At 37.8% G+C, this 15205-nt stretch overlaps 1 protein-coding gene across 1 annotated transcript in view; it reads right to left on the bottom strand.

Annotated features, from left to right (window-relative positions):
- The window catches only part of LOC110265321, a 35021-nt gene continuing 25064 nt past the window's right edge, over positions 5249-15205 (bottom strand). Inside the window, exons 2-3 of the mRNA XM_021108265.1 lie at positions 5341-5631; positions 5249-5274 (exon numbers count right to left, since the gene is read on the bottom strand). Of these exons, the coding sequence (XP_020963924.1) occupies positions 5249-5274; positions 5341-5631 (317 nt within the window). The remainder of the gene's footprint in view (positions 5275-5340; positions 5632-15205) is intronic.

The raw sequence follows: 15205 nt of genomic DNA, 5'->3' as shown, positions 1-15205 counted from the left end.
TTTAGCATTTAATTCCCTCCTTTTATTTTGATGCACTTTTGTTTCTTCTATTTCTCTTTAATGCAATTTATGATTCATGTTCCTTTATTGTTGAATTGTTTTGTTGTTGTTCAATTCCTTGCATTTGAGTAGTGTAGATTTAATTTCCTTGCAACTTTACTATGCTTTTCTTTTATGCCTTCCAAGTGTTTGATGAAATGCTTGGAAGGATGTTAGAGTAGAATTTTATGCTCTTGGCTTGGAAAGGTAACTTAGGAACTCTTGAGTTACTAATGTCCAAGTAATTGATGATTGGGAGCCATTGACTCTAGTTCTCATTAATTCAATTAGTAGAGAGCTAGGACTTGTGGACTTGGATTGATATAGCTCATTTGACTTTCCTTTACTAGTTAGAGGATGATTTAATGGGATTGATCCTTGCCAATTCTCATGTTGTGGTTAGTGATAGGGATAGGGATAGGGATAGAGATCTTTGACCACCAACCCTTGCCAAGACCTTTTTAGCCATTAGTTTACTTTCTTTGCCATTTATCTTTCATGTCTCTTATCAAAACTCTAAACATAACTCATAACCAATAACAAGAACACTTTATTACAATTCCTAGGGAGAACGACCCGAGGTTTAAATACTTCGGTTTATAATTTTAGGGGTTTGTACTTGTGACAAACAATCTTTTGTATGAAAGGATTATTTGTTGGTTTAGAAACTATACTTGCAACGAGATTTCATTTGTGAAATTCTATACCATCAAAAATCCAATCATCAAAATGGTGCCGTTGCCGGGGAAGTTGCAATGGTGTTGTGTTATTTGTTATTGTATATATGTGAATATTGTGAATAGCTTGATTTTTGGATTGCTTGTTAGTTTTTGCTAGTTTTAGGATTTTGTTTCATTATTTCTTATTAGCTTTTGTTCTTATTTTCTCTTTTCATTATGAATTCTCACTTTGGCTATGAGTTTGGTTCTAACTATGTTGTAGGAAATGAGGGCTACAATGAGGATGTATATCAAGGATGGGACAATCAAATGTGGGTGGAGCTATATGCATATGATCAATCTTCATGGTAACAACCTCCACTAATGCACTATGAACAAGAGTCATTCTATAATGCATACCAATTCAATGGCTATGGTGAATCTCTTTGTGAATTTCAAGAACTCCCACCATATGCCTATGAACCATATCCACAACATAACCCTCAACTATACTCACAATCCCCTTCTTACCAACCACCTTCATATGACCCTAATCCATATCCACCATTCCAACAACCATATGAGCCATATGAGCCACCACCATCCCAACATCAATACTTTCAAGAACCACCCCCTCCATACCATTACCAAGATGAACCACCTCTAATGTATGAAAATTTTCAATCACAAGATGAATACTACTTTCCACCAGAACCGCCCATGGAAGACTACTCATGTCCATCAATCCAAGAGCCATATGATCCTACTCATGATATCCAAGCGGAACAAGAGTCAAGGGATCATCTCAAGGAAGCATTGGATCAATTTCAAGCAACCATAGAGTGTGTTGTGCAACAAGTAGAAAGAATGGAAAATATTGAACCACCACAATTCTACCAAGAAGAACCACCTTCTTACTATGAACCCTTACCCCAATATGATGAACCCTCTCATCCATCCCAACCTCCAATGGATGACATCCTTGATGTTCTTGTTCAAGGACAAGAGGAGATGAAAAGGGATGTGGAACAATTCACGGCCGCCTTAGACGAGGTGGTGAATCGGCTAGCATCCCAATGGTTGAACACTCAAGGAACTCCCATGGCAACATGTGGAGAATCAAATGAAGAGTATAACATGAAGGAGAGATTGGTGGAGAATGAGGGGTGTTGCTTTGTTTTGGAACAATTGGAGGAAGCTATAATTGTTGAAGACAAGGAAGAAGTGGTTGAAGAATTAGGAGATACAGAGCCTCCATGGGAACATAGACTTGAAGAAAACCGCTCCAAGAAGATTGAATTTGATGCTAAGGAGGAAAGTGCACAACCTCCAAGGCATATTCCATATGAAGAATTGGACGGGATAGAGTAAGAATTGAGTTCCCTTGGCGATGAAGATCATCCAATGAGATGGAAAGCAATGTGGAGGTAAATTTCTCTCACCCTCCCATTGATGATTTGAATAAGTGAAAAGGCCTAGATAGAATTGATGAACAAAGGATTGAAATTAAGAGACCTTGTGAAGAGGTGGAAGTCCCTAGAAATAGAAGGACGGGGGTTGGTTACGCCTTGTCAAGATCCTTAGACGCTTCTTTACCTAGGTTGCCATCTACTCTTTCATTTGAGTGGGTGAAATTCATTTCTATTAGCTTTATTATCCCACTTGAATATGGTTTGCTTGAAACGGATGGCCAACTTAGAGAACTTTGTGGGATGAAGCGTAAGCGAAAAAGGTTTTGTGGTTGGCATTGCAAATCAAGGCTCATTAGGGTTGATACATCAAACATGAAATATAAAGGCTGGAGTAGTGTTCAACTAGATGGGTCTAGGAGGATTGTTGGTCACTTTATTGAGAATTCACCTTACTTGCCACTCGGATGGACTAATGATGATCAATTCAAGGATGGGTGTGAAAATAAAGTGTGGGATCCCGGATTACAAGAAGAGGATCGACTTTGGGAGTCCCAAGCTTGTGTGGAACTCCATCAAGGCTTGGAGTTATCATCTTTGAAGAATAAAGCTTATTGGAGATTCAAGCATTGGTGGATGTTCCAAGATGGTTACAAGCACAAGCCACCTTGAGAGGAGCTCCCCATAAGTCCAACTTAAGGACAATAAACAAAAGTGCTAGGTGGGAGACACCCCACCATGGTAAACTCTTTTCATTTTTCTCTTTTGTAAATATTGGTAGAATAGGTTTGATTTCATGTTTTGTTTTCTTTGATGAGTTTATTTGGTAGTTTGGTATGTTAAATAAGGTTTCATGGTGTTTTGGTAGCTGTTCGGAGGTTTGGAAGGCTTGGTTTGGTGCAAGAACTTGGAAAAATTTAGAAAAACAGAGCACCAACCCACGTGTGTGCGCACTTGGTGCGTACGCGTGACCCAAGGATTTTTGACCATCCACGCGCACGCGTACATGGCACATCCGCATGGATGCAAAAATTTCATCCTCAGCCAAAAAACCCGAGAGTTAGGCCTGCACTGTGCGAACATTGGGCCTAAGGCACAAACCAACCCGCGCATACGCGCACCTGGCGCGTATGTGTAACACCCTAACTATCAAAATGTCATGCTTCCAGCTGCACCACTATGATAGCTCGAGTATTACGGCGACTCTTATAATATTTATTATTAAAATATGAGCCTGTTTAAAACTTAAAACCGTATAACCTTTCCTAAACACTTTTTCGTGAAAACCTAAACATACATGTAAATACAAACCAGATACAATCCCTTAACAACAATTATAGCAGTTAGCAGTTAACATAAGTATTCACATACGCAAACTAGTTACAATAGGCACACCCAAACAATGTCACATAAATACAAATGATGAATGTCTGTCCTACTGGCTGTGATATCACATTGTCGGTTATGTTGCCAAACCCGACTAGGATAAGCGGGATCCAACCACCGTCCTTATCCATAGGTCCCATAGACAAGCAAGATTAAACCACCATCCTTGCCTCCACCGTAAGCAGGATCAAATCACCGTCCTTACGCGGGCGCTGCACCCTCGACAAGCGGGATTAAACCACCGTCCTTGCCAGGTGCCAGCGACTTATCAATAATTCTCATCTCAGCATAAGCGGGATGAACCCGGCTCTTATGCCTACCAAGTAATAACTCATCAATCTTGATGATATCCACAATTAATCAGGCTCAACAACTTATTTCAAACTCATTCTTGGCCCATTTACTTTTAATTAATAAACATATTCAATTCACATCCTGTTAAGAATCACTTTTCAAAACGGAGCCACTTTCCACATCTTTCCAGAACTTCCAAACAATCTCAAAACCATGCCAAATTCAAAATCTCTTTTCAAAGACTCAAAATCCTTCATTTCTAAATCAAGGTTTGGTCATAAAAATTCCTCAGCGGAGTCTCAAGACTTCAGGGGAGAATAACCTAACTCATTCCCTTAAGTTCATCAAAAATCTCTAAAACTTTAGCTTCTTAATTTGAGTAAATAAAGCGGAAGTTAAACCCAAAATCAAGTCGTTTGGATCCAAAAACAAATTTCAGTTTCATTCCAAAATCTGAAGTGTTTCCAAAGGGTTCGAAAATTGTTTTCCTTTTTCTAAATCAAGATTTCAAAGAGTACTTCAGACTTTTCCCAAAACGTTGTAAAGTGAAATCAGTCAATCAAAATCCAGTTTCTTTTAAATCCACTAAAACTCCTCCAATTTGTTTACTTAAATCAAATTCCAAAACAGGAAAACTTTCATATTTAAATTGACTTTAAAGCATAATTCCTTTCTTAAATAAATTGCAACCAAAACATATAGTTTTCTTAATAAAGTAAGTTCAAACATAATTTATTTACCAAACATTTAATTCAAATATAGTTCATTATTTTCAAAATAACGTTTCATTCCAAATATCAGATTTTATAGAAATTTCGGCAGCATCTCCCCTAAAACTTGGACTTTGCCACCCTTTTCGGGTCCCAACCAAACCAATCCTCAACTCTTTTCCAAGGGATTCAAGACCAAATTAGTTTCCAGTAAGAAAATTCAGACTTTAATTACTGAAATCCTTTCAATTCAAAACAACCAAAAACCTCCATTTTGGACAAAATCAAACATTATTTCAATCAAACAAGCAATCATATTCATCCAATACAAATCAGACAATCCATAAGACTCACTTAATCACCAGAAATGCAATTCGCACATCATATCTATTTATAACAATTTCCAATTTAAAATAAATTAGTTTGTATGAAAGGCCCCTACCTCGATTCGTCGAACGATAACCCAAAACGCACTAACGAAACCTTTTAGCTCAACCCAAAATCAACAGCAAACACAAACTCAGCCCCTGATCACTTTCGCAGTACTCACAGTAACTTAGAAGCGGTATTCGACATACAGTACTTGAACCTACGTTACCAAACCTCAGAGTTTATAACCAAACATGATAGAATACTAACGTAGGGGTTTTCTGAAACATGAATTACTTACCAAACTAAGAAAACAAAACTACAGCGTTCCTTGAACCGGCTTGGCGGCAGCCTCGGTAACCACCTCGAGTGGCGGCGGCGATCAGATCTCCGGCGAAGATACTGAAACTAACATACAACTACAATGAAGCTTCCGAAAACCCAAAGGAAACGAAGACCAACTTAAACCCTTACCGGCAGTGGCGTTCCCGGCGGCAGCAGTGGCGGTTCTCAGCGGCAGAAGTTCGGTCACGGCGGTGCAGCTCCCAGCAGCAGCGGCGGCGACAGCAGGGCACTGACGGCGGTGACAGAAACGGCGAGGAACAGGGGATCTAATGGCGGACCTGACGGCAACGCGAACTCCCTCTATTCTTCGCGAACGGAGACTGGCAGCAGGGAGGGTGGATGGCGGCGGCGCAGGCAACGGGACGCGGCGGCGAACCCCTTCCCGTGGTGACTCCCTCGCGAGTCTTCTCTCTCTCTTCCCTGCCGCAGCTCAGTCTCCCTCTCCCTCTCTGTGTCTCAGCCTCGATGCAGCGGCGGCAGCAGTGGCTCCTCGCCGGCGCCGTTCCTCCCATCTCCCCTCTCTTTCTTCCCGTTTCCTCTTAACCCCTTTCTTTTGTTTCATTTTGTTTGCAGCTGCTGCTGCCGTTAGTTTGGGTGGGGAGGGGTTTTTGGCTGAGGCAAAAAGGAAAATTAGGGTTTTATTTGGAGTAAAGGAAAAATGTGAGTTAATTAGGGTTAGGGGCATTTCGGTAATTTTAACAAAATTAGGGTAATATGGTTAGTTTTGTAATTTCAAATAAAAGTAGGGATAGTATATTAATTAGAAATGACTTTTAACCCAACAATAATAATGTATAAAAATACTATTTGCTAATCAATTTCACAAATTATTTTCAATAAAAATGTCCAAATCAAATAATTAGAATTAATATATTTAATTTCTTCATTTTCCAAAATAGTAGTATTAATATTTAATATTTTACTTATTTAATCCAAATCATATAAAATCTTTATTATTTCACAACTACCAACTTTACAATTTAAATATATAAAATAACTCAATAAATGTAAAATTAGATAAAATCTTAATTTAAATAGCCCAAACTCATTATTTTTGGATTTCTAGAACTTTAAGTTGTAAATAGAAATTAATCTAAAAATTATAGAGTTTGGATGAAAACCTTAATTTTATTTCAAATCCAATTAATCAAAACTACCTTTAATTACCTTCAATAAGATAATTTATGAAATTAAAACTGTAAATAGATATATGGTTTGAGATTAGTTCAAAATAGGACTTTTCCAAAAGTCTTGGGTCTTACAGTATGCGTCCTTGATTCTAATTGCGCAATGCATGCGTACGCACACTGTACGCGCGCGTGTCGATATCGCCACCTGCCCTCCTGGTATATTTTCCAGAGAGTTGGGCCAACCTTGGGCCGACGCTGTGCCCTGCGCCTAATCCCACCCACGCGTGTGCGCACCTGGCGCGTACGCGTCATTCTGCCAAACTGCGCATCAATGCGTGGGCGTGCATGACGCGTCCGCGTCGGTAAAAAAAGAGTTTGTTTTCCCTCATCCATTTTCTTTTGTCTATTGCATTTGCATACTTTTATTCTTTGCATTTTTATTTTGTTTTTATAGCTTGTTTTCATTTTATTTTCTAAGCTTCTCATTTTAATAATGGTGTTGAATTCTGATACTCAATTGTTGAGACTCTCTTGCATTATTTTGGTGCTTCGAGACTCATTTAACATTAATTGTAATATTTATTCCACACACAAGATTAGTGCTTTTATCTTTCCTAACTCATCATTCTTTGTTCTTGTGCCTCATTATCATTGAATTAGGATGGGACCAAACGCTCTCATGTTTATCACTAATCTTGTTTGTGTCAATTCTTGTTTGAAATTGATGCTCAACATGCTCTTCATGCCTTGACTTTACTCTTGCATCAAGTTTAATGATATGCCTTAGCTTTTATTGTTTTCTCACTTACATACGTAGCTAACATGTAGGGAGAACCCTACTTTTATTTGGCATTAGCCCCCGCCTATGTTATATTTGCTTTCATATCTTTGTTGTAGGCTTACTTTTCTTTATTTTCTCTCTCATTTGGGTTGGCCACCAAAAAGAAGGAAAAAGGAAAAGTCTCAAAATGGGGCAACAAACAAGTCATCTGCACAACCTTTTAAAGGAGCTCATCAGTTGTAGCAACCTGTCCACATTGCTCTCTTTTGTATGCACCGAGGACAGTGCAATCTTCAAGTGTAGGGAGGTCGTCCGACCGATCTCCATGGGTAATAATTTCCTTTTTCAACACCAATGTTAGCTAGTTGTTGCATCTCATGATAGGTTGCATGTTAGTTAGTATTTGTACATATTTTTAACACTTCTTTCTTATTAGGACTACTTGGTTGGGGTGATGATTTCTTTTCCAAGAAACTATTTTAGGGCGCCCTACCAATTTGAAGAACAAATTTTTGTTGAACTTGCTTGAAAGAATTTATTTTGGAACATGGTTTTTGAGCTAAGAACATAAGCTTGTGAGATTTGAGCCTATTGATGTGGTTACATCTTATAACCACTTATTTTCCTTCTTGTGTGAAATTGTTCTCTTCCTATGATTGTGATCCTTGATTTGTTTAAGTCTATATGTCCAATTATTCCTTGTATTCATACATTTATATGATTGAGGCCATTATTTTATTAGCTCACTTACCCAAATAGCCTACCTTTTACTTTCCATTGTCAACCAATTTTGAGCCTACGCTTAATCCAATTGTTCTTTATTTTAGCACATTACAAGCCTAAAGTGAAAAATAATAAAAGTCCTTTATTTGGATCTTTGATTAGTTTAAGCTAGTGAGAGTGTTTATTATTCAAGTTTAGGGAGATTTAGGAACATTGGTTGGGGTAAAAGGGTGTTTTGTATTTCTGTATTTGGGAATTGGGTGTATGCTCATGTATTGATTAAATGTATAGACCTTATGCATTGATGTTCTTGCATGAGAAAAACAAAAGAAAAAGTAAAAAGAAAAAAAATAAATGTGAAAAAGACAAGAAAAGAAAAAAAAAGAAAAAAGATAGAAAAAGAAGAAAAACGATAAAAGGGGAGAAAATGCCCTAAAGTGAAGTAAAAATAAGAATCAATGCATAAGTGTTGTGAAATGAAAAAGAAAATGCATGAGTATGTGAAAAAGTGAAGGATGGGTAGTTAGGTTAGCACTTAATTGTATAGGTTATTATATAGGTTAGGTGGAAAAGTCTAGGTTAATCAAAGATTCAAATTCTAGTCCACTTGACCATATACAATCCTACCTTGACCCTAGCCCCATTACAACCTATGAAAAGACCTCATGATGAATGTATGCATGCATTGAATAATTGTTGATTGTTAGAGAAAAACGAATCTTGGAAAGCATGATTAGGGGAGAATTGAGAGAATCGACCCTATACACTTGAGCAACTAGACTGCAAACACTTCCGGTGAGGGTTCGATGCTCAATTCCTTGATTCCCAGCTTTCATGAGCGTTCTTCTTGCAAGTCTACTTGAACTTTATTTTTCTATACTTGGATTGGTAGGATTCATGAGTCGTCATATGACCTTAGCCCTACCCGTTTATACAAGCTCTTGGAAGATTGATTTATTTTTAACCAAGTAGGTAGAATCATTTTGCATTTAGTTGCATTCACTTAGATAGGATGCATATAGATAGGTTGCATTGAATAAATGTCATACCCCTTGTTTCATTCTTGGTTTAGCATGAGGACATGCTATGGTTTAAGTGTGGGGAGGTTGATAAACCCCATATTTAGGGTTTATCTTGTGCTTGATTTAGGGGATTTTATGACCTTTTACCCACATTTATTCAATGAAATAGCATGGTTTTGTAAATTCTCCTTTAATTGTGCTTAAGAGTGAAAACATATTTTTTAGGTCTTAAAATAGCTAAATTTAATTCACGTTAATTCCATTAGGTGCCTTGATATATTTGTTAAGTGATTTCAGATTTAGGACGCAAGGATTGGATTGGGGGAATGAAGAAAAAGCATGTAGAAATGGAGAACTCATGAAGAAATGAAGGAATCGTAAAGCTGTCAAGCCCGACCTCTTTGCACTTAATAAATCATAACTTGAGCTACAGAGAACCAAATGACGCGATTTCAGTTGTGTTGAAAAGCTAACATCTGGGGCTTCAAAATGATATAAAATTTGCCATAGTTGTATCGCGTTTAAGGACTCTCACGCGCACCATACGTATACGCACCGATGTTGCACGTGACTCACTAAAGTGCAACTCGTGGCCAGCGATTTTTGAAGTATTTTGGGCCCAATCCAACTCATTTCTAATGCTATTTAACCCAAGGATTGAAGGGGGATGAACCAATTATTTTAGTTCTAGTTTAAGTCTTAGATGGAAAGTTAGTTTTAGAGAGAGAAGCTCTCACTTCTTTCTAAGATTAGGATTATGTTAGATCTAGATTAGGATTTCTTAGATCTAGCTTAATTTTATGATTTGATTTACTTTTCCTTTTGTAATTCTTCTTCTTCTATATCTCTTCTCTCTAGTTTAGCATTTAATTCTTGTAATTCCCTACTTTTATGTTGATGCACTTTTATTTCTTCTATTTCTCTTGGTGCACGAAATTGTGATCCCTGGTAATGGCTCCAGAAACTTGGTGCTCTAATCTTAATTCATGATTTGTCACAACTTCGATACAACTAACCAGCAAGTGCACTGGATCGTCCAAGTAATAAAACCTTACATGAGTAAGGGTCGATCCCACAGAGATTGTCGGCTTGAAGCAAGCTATGGTCACCTTGTAAATCTTAGTCAGGCGGATATCAAATGGTTATGGAGTTTTCGAATAATAATAATAAATAAACAGAAAATAAAGATAGAAATACTTATGTAATTCATTGGTGAGAATTTCAGATAAGTGTATAGAGATGCTTTCGTTCCTCTGAACCTCTGCTTTCCTGCTGTCTTCATCTAATCCTTTCTACCCCTTTCCATGGAAAGCTTTATATAGGGCATCACCGTTGTCAATGACTACATCCCATCCTCTCTGTGAAAAAAGTCCAAATGCTCTGTCACGGCACGGCTAATCATCTGGAGGTTCTCGATCATACTGGAATAGGGTTCACCCTCCTTTTGCGTCTGTCACTACGCCCAGCACTCGCGAGTTTGAAGTTCGTCACAGCCATCCCTTCCCAGATCCTACTCGAATTACCACAGAAAAGGTTTAGACTTTCCGGATCTCAGGAATGGCTATCCATGGGTTCTAACTTATACCACGAAGATTCTAATATCTCGGACTCGGTCCTCTGTATTAGATATCTAAGAGATACTCATTCTAACTTATTTGCATGTAGAACGGAAGTGTTTGTCAGGCACGCGTTCATAAGTGAGAATGATGATGAGCTTCACATAATCATCACATTCATCATGTTCTTGGGTGCGAATGGATATCTTAGAAGCGGAATAAGTTGAATTGAATATAAAACAGTAGTACTTTGCATTAAATCACGAGGAACAGCAGAGCTCCACACCTTAATCTATGGAGTGCAGAAACTCTACCGTTGAAAAATACATAAGTGAAAGGTTCAGGCCTGGTCGAATGGCCAGCCCCCATGATCTAAGAACTAGACATCCCAAGATGTCAAATACAATAGTAAAAAGTCCTATTTATACTAAACTAGTTACTAGGGTTTACAAACATCCCTAAAAGTAACTAGATCCTACTAAAAACATACTAAAAATAATGCCAAAAAGCGTATAAATTATCTGCTCATCATCTCTTTAATGCAATTTATGATTCATGTTCTTTTATTGTTGAATTGTTTTGTTGTTGTTCAATTCCTTGCATTTGAGTAGTGTAGATTTACTTTCCTTGCAACTTTACTATGCTTTCCTTTTATGCCTTCCAAGTGTTTGATGAAATGTTTAGAAGGATGTTAGAGTAGAATTTTATGCTCTTGGCTTGGAAAGGTAACTTAGGAACTCTTGAGTTACTAATGTCCAAGTAGTTGATGATTGGGAGCCATTGACTCTAGTTCTCATTAATTCAATTAGTAGAGAGCTAGGACTTGTGGACTTAGATTGATATAGCTCATTTGACTTTTCTTTACTAGTTAGAGGATGATTTAATGGGATTGATCCTTGTCAATTCTCATGTTGTGGTTAGTGATAGGGATAGAGATCCTTGACCACCAACCCTTGCCAAGACCTTTTTAGCCATTAGTTTACTTTCTTTGCCATTTATCTTTCATGTCTCTTATCAAAACCCCAAATATAACTCATAGCCAATAACAAGAACACTTTATTGCAATTCCTAGGGAGAACGACTCGAGGTTTAAATACTTCGGTTTATAATTTTAGGGGTTTGTACTTGTGACAAACAATCTTTTGTATGAAAAGATTATTTGTTAGTTTAGAAACTATACTTGCAACGAGATTTCATTTGTGAAATTCTATACCATCAAAAATCTAATCATCAGCACGCACGGGTCTGTGCGGACGCATGGGTCTCTGTTCCTGCAACAAAAATTTTGCCTCTAAGACATCAAACTTGATATCCAAAATAGGTTTTCATTCCCCAAAACATCATAAAACTCCAAAAATACATTATTTTACTAAAATTAACTAACAACCATCAAGATAAAACTAACCAAACAAGCAAAATAACCAATTATTCAAGCTTTAAAAACTAAAAGAGAGAAAGTTAGAAGGATTACCATGGTGGGGTGTCTTCCACCTAGCACTTTAGTTTAAAGTCCTTAAGTTGGACTTGGTGAGGAGATCCTTGTTAGGGTGGCTTATGTTTCCACTCTTCCTTGGATCTCCAACCAAGTTTGCTATTGATTTGACCTCCGGGGTCCCAAATGAGTTGTACCAAACTCTTAAGAGACTTCAAGCTAGAAACTAGGATCCATAAGTGTTGATTCTTGAAATTGATACCTGGATCCCATACTTGAGTTCCTCTATCACCATTGACATGCTTGTGCACTCCCCGGAATCCACTAAATTGACTCTTACACCAAAATTGAGCTCCAAATGTTGATTTGGCTTCCTTGATGAACTTTCCATTTCTTTGCCAAATAGCGTTCTTCTCTTCACCATCCACTACTCCAAGAAGGGTTTGAAGTTGACAATCCGTCTCCAAGACGGCATATTGATGTGGGTCTAGAAATCTTGTTGGAGAGATCTTCACCCACTCAATTCGTTCTTGCACGACTACCTTTACTTCTTGGTGAATAGGATCTTCCTCAACCTCCTCTAAACCTTCCTCATCATCACTCAAGTAAAAAATTGGGGGTTGTGTGAAGTCCACATCAAAATCTCCTTCCAAATCTAATAAGGGAGGCTCATGAAGGTGGGCGGGGTTGACCAAGTTGGACAAAAAATCTTGAATGATGGAATCCTCTTGATCACTTCCTACCAACTCTTCATTTATCTCCTCTTGTGCTTCGTGTTGTGACTTGATATCTTCCACTTGATTTTGCAATTCTTCGCTCACTCCACACTTTTCACTTGGTTCTACACATTCATCCATTAGAGCTTCTTGGTCATGGCATTAATGCAATGAAGCTAACCGGTCAAGAGTTTTTGTTACTATAGACATGACTTGCTCTTGCTTCTTCCAGAACTCTTGTTATTATTGAATGAGCATGAAAAGTACTTCTTGTGTGGCTTGATCCATATGTGAAGATGAAGATTGAAGTGATGAAGGTTGACAATCAAGCTCATCAGGGTATGGTTTTTGTACGTAGTGAGGTGATGGTGTATAGAATTGGTGACTAGAAAGGTAAGTGTTTGGGTTCCATTGGGGTGCATTGTGGTGATGGTGTTAAAAAGTTATAAAGAAAATATAAACAAAAACTTACTAACAAAAGCAAACAAACAACCAAAAAGTACTATTTACACTATTAACATATTCACAACAACCAAAAGATATAACACCGATTGCATCCCCGGCAACAGCGCCAAAAACTTGGTGAGATAGCTAGTGTTGATCTAGAATTTCTCAAAATAAGATCACTTCGTTGCAAGTATAGCTAAACCAACAACTAACTCTCAACATCAAAGTTTAATATTTTTAAATTCAAAACATATAAACCGAGAGTCTTTCGACCTAGGGTCGTTCTCCCTAGGATGCAATTGGAAGTGTTACGCTTTTGGTTGTGATGGCAAGGGGTTTTTGAATCAAAGAACTAAAGATTAAAAGAACTAAGTAATAAAAGAACTAAGGAATGAGAAAAATTGTAATTTATGCAAGTAAAGAAAAGATGGGATCAAAACTTGCGAAAAATGCTATAAATGCATAAAAAGCCTTGACTTGAGAATAAGAGGATAAGAATTCTATCATTGCCATTACCACAATGATGAGCGGATAATTTATACGCTTTTTGGCATTGTTTTTACATAGTTTTTAGTATGATTTAGTTAGTTTTTAGTATATTTTTATTAGTTTTTAAATAAAAATAATATTTCTGGACTTTACTATGAGTTGGTGTGTTTTTCTGTGATTTCAGGTAATTTCTAGCTGAAATTGAGGGACCTGAGCAAAAATCTGATTCAGAGGTTGAAAAAGGACTGCAGATGTTGTTGGATTCTGACCTCTCTGTACTCAAAATGGATTTTTTGGAGCTACAAAAACCCAATTGGCACGCTCTTAAATGCGTTGGAAAGTAGACATCCAGAGCTTTCCAGCAATATATAATAGTTCATACTTTGTCCGAGTTTTGACAACGTAAACTTCCTGCCCTATTCTGGAGTTAAACACCAGAAACAGGTTGCAAACCAGAGTTAAACACCAGAAATAGGCTACAACCTAGTGTTTAACTCCAAAAAGAGTCTTTACACATGAAAGCTCAATGCTCAGCCCAAGCACACACCAAGTGGGCCCGGAAGTGGATTTCTACATCATTTACTTATCTTATGTAACCCTAGCTACTAGTCTAGTATAAAAACTACTTTTAGTGATTTATTTTATATCTCTGGTTAGTCTTTGACTAGTTTGATGTTCAGAGATCACGTTTAGGGGGCTGGCCATTCGGCCATGCCTGGACCTCCATTACTTATGTATTTTCAACGGTAGAGTTTCTACACACCATAGATTAAGGTGTAGAGCTCTGTTGTTCCTCATGAATTAATGCAAAGTACTATTGTTTTCTTATTCAATTCAAGCTTATTCCTATTCTAAGATATTCACTTGCACTTCAACATGATGAATATGATGATCCGTGACACTCATAACTATTCTCAACCTATGAACGCATGCCTGACAACCACTTCCGTTCTACCTTGGATTGAGCGTTTATCTCTTAGCCTCCATTCCGAAAGATCGGAGTCTTCGTGGTATAAGCTAGAATTATTGGCGGCCATTCCTGAGATCCAGAAAGTCTAAACCTTGTCTGTGGTATTCTGAGTAGGATCTGGGAAGGGATGACTGTGACGAGCTTCAAAATCGCGAGTGTTGGGCGTAGTGACAGACGCAAAAGGATCAATGGACCATTTTCACTGAGAGGACGGGAAATAGCCATTGACAATGGTGATGCCCAACATACAGCTTGCCATGGAAAGGAGTATGAATGATTGGATGAAGGCAGTAGGAAAGCAGAGATTCAGAAGGAACAAAGCATCTCCATACGCTTATCTCAAATTCTTACCAATGAATTGCATAAGTATCTCTATCCTATTTTATATTTTAATTATATTTTAATTATCAAATCTCCATAATCATTTGAATCCGCCTGACTGAGATTTACAAGATGACCATAGCTTGCTTCAAGTCGACAATCTCCGTGGGATCGACCCTTACTCACGTAAGGTTTATTACCTGGACGACCCAGTGCACTTGCTGGTTAGTTGTGCGAAGTTGTAAAAAAGAAGTGAGATTACAATTGTGCGTACCAAGTTGTTGGCGCCATTGAGATCACAATTTCGTGCACCAAGTTTTTGGCGTCGTTACCGGGGATTGTTCGAGTTTGGACAACTGACGGTTCATCTTGTTGCTCAGATTAGGTAATTTTATTTTATTTTTAAG

Source organism: Arachis ipaensis, chromosome B08 (assembly GCF_000816755.2).
Source record: "Arachis ipaensis cultivar K30076 chromosome B08, Araip1.1, whole genome shotgun sequence".
NCBI classification, from domain to species: domain Eukaryota; kingdom Viridiplantae; phylum Streptophyta; class Magnoliopsida; order Fabales; family Fabaceae; genus Arachis; species Arachis ipaensis.
This window is presented reverse-complemented; position numbering and strand designations above follow the sequence as displayed.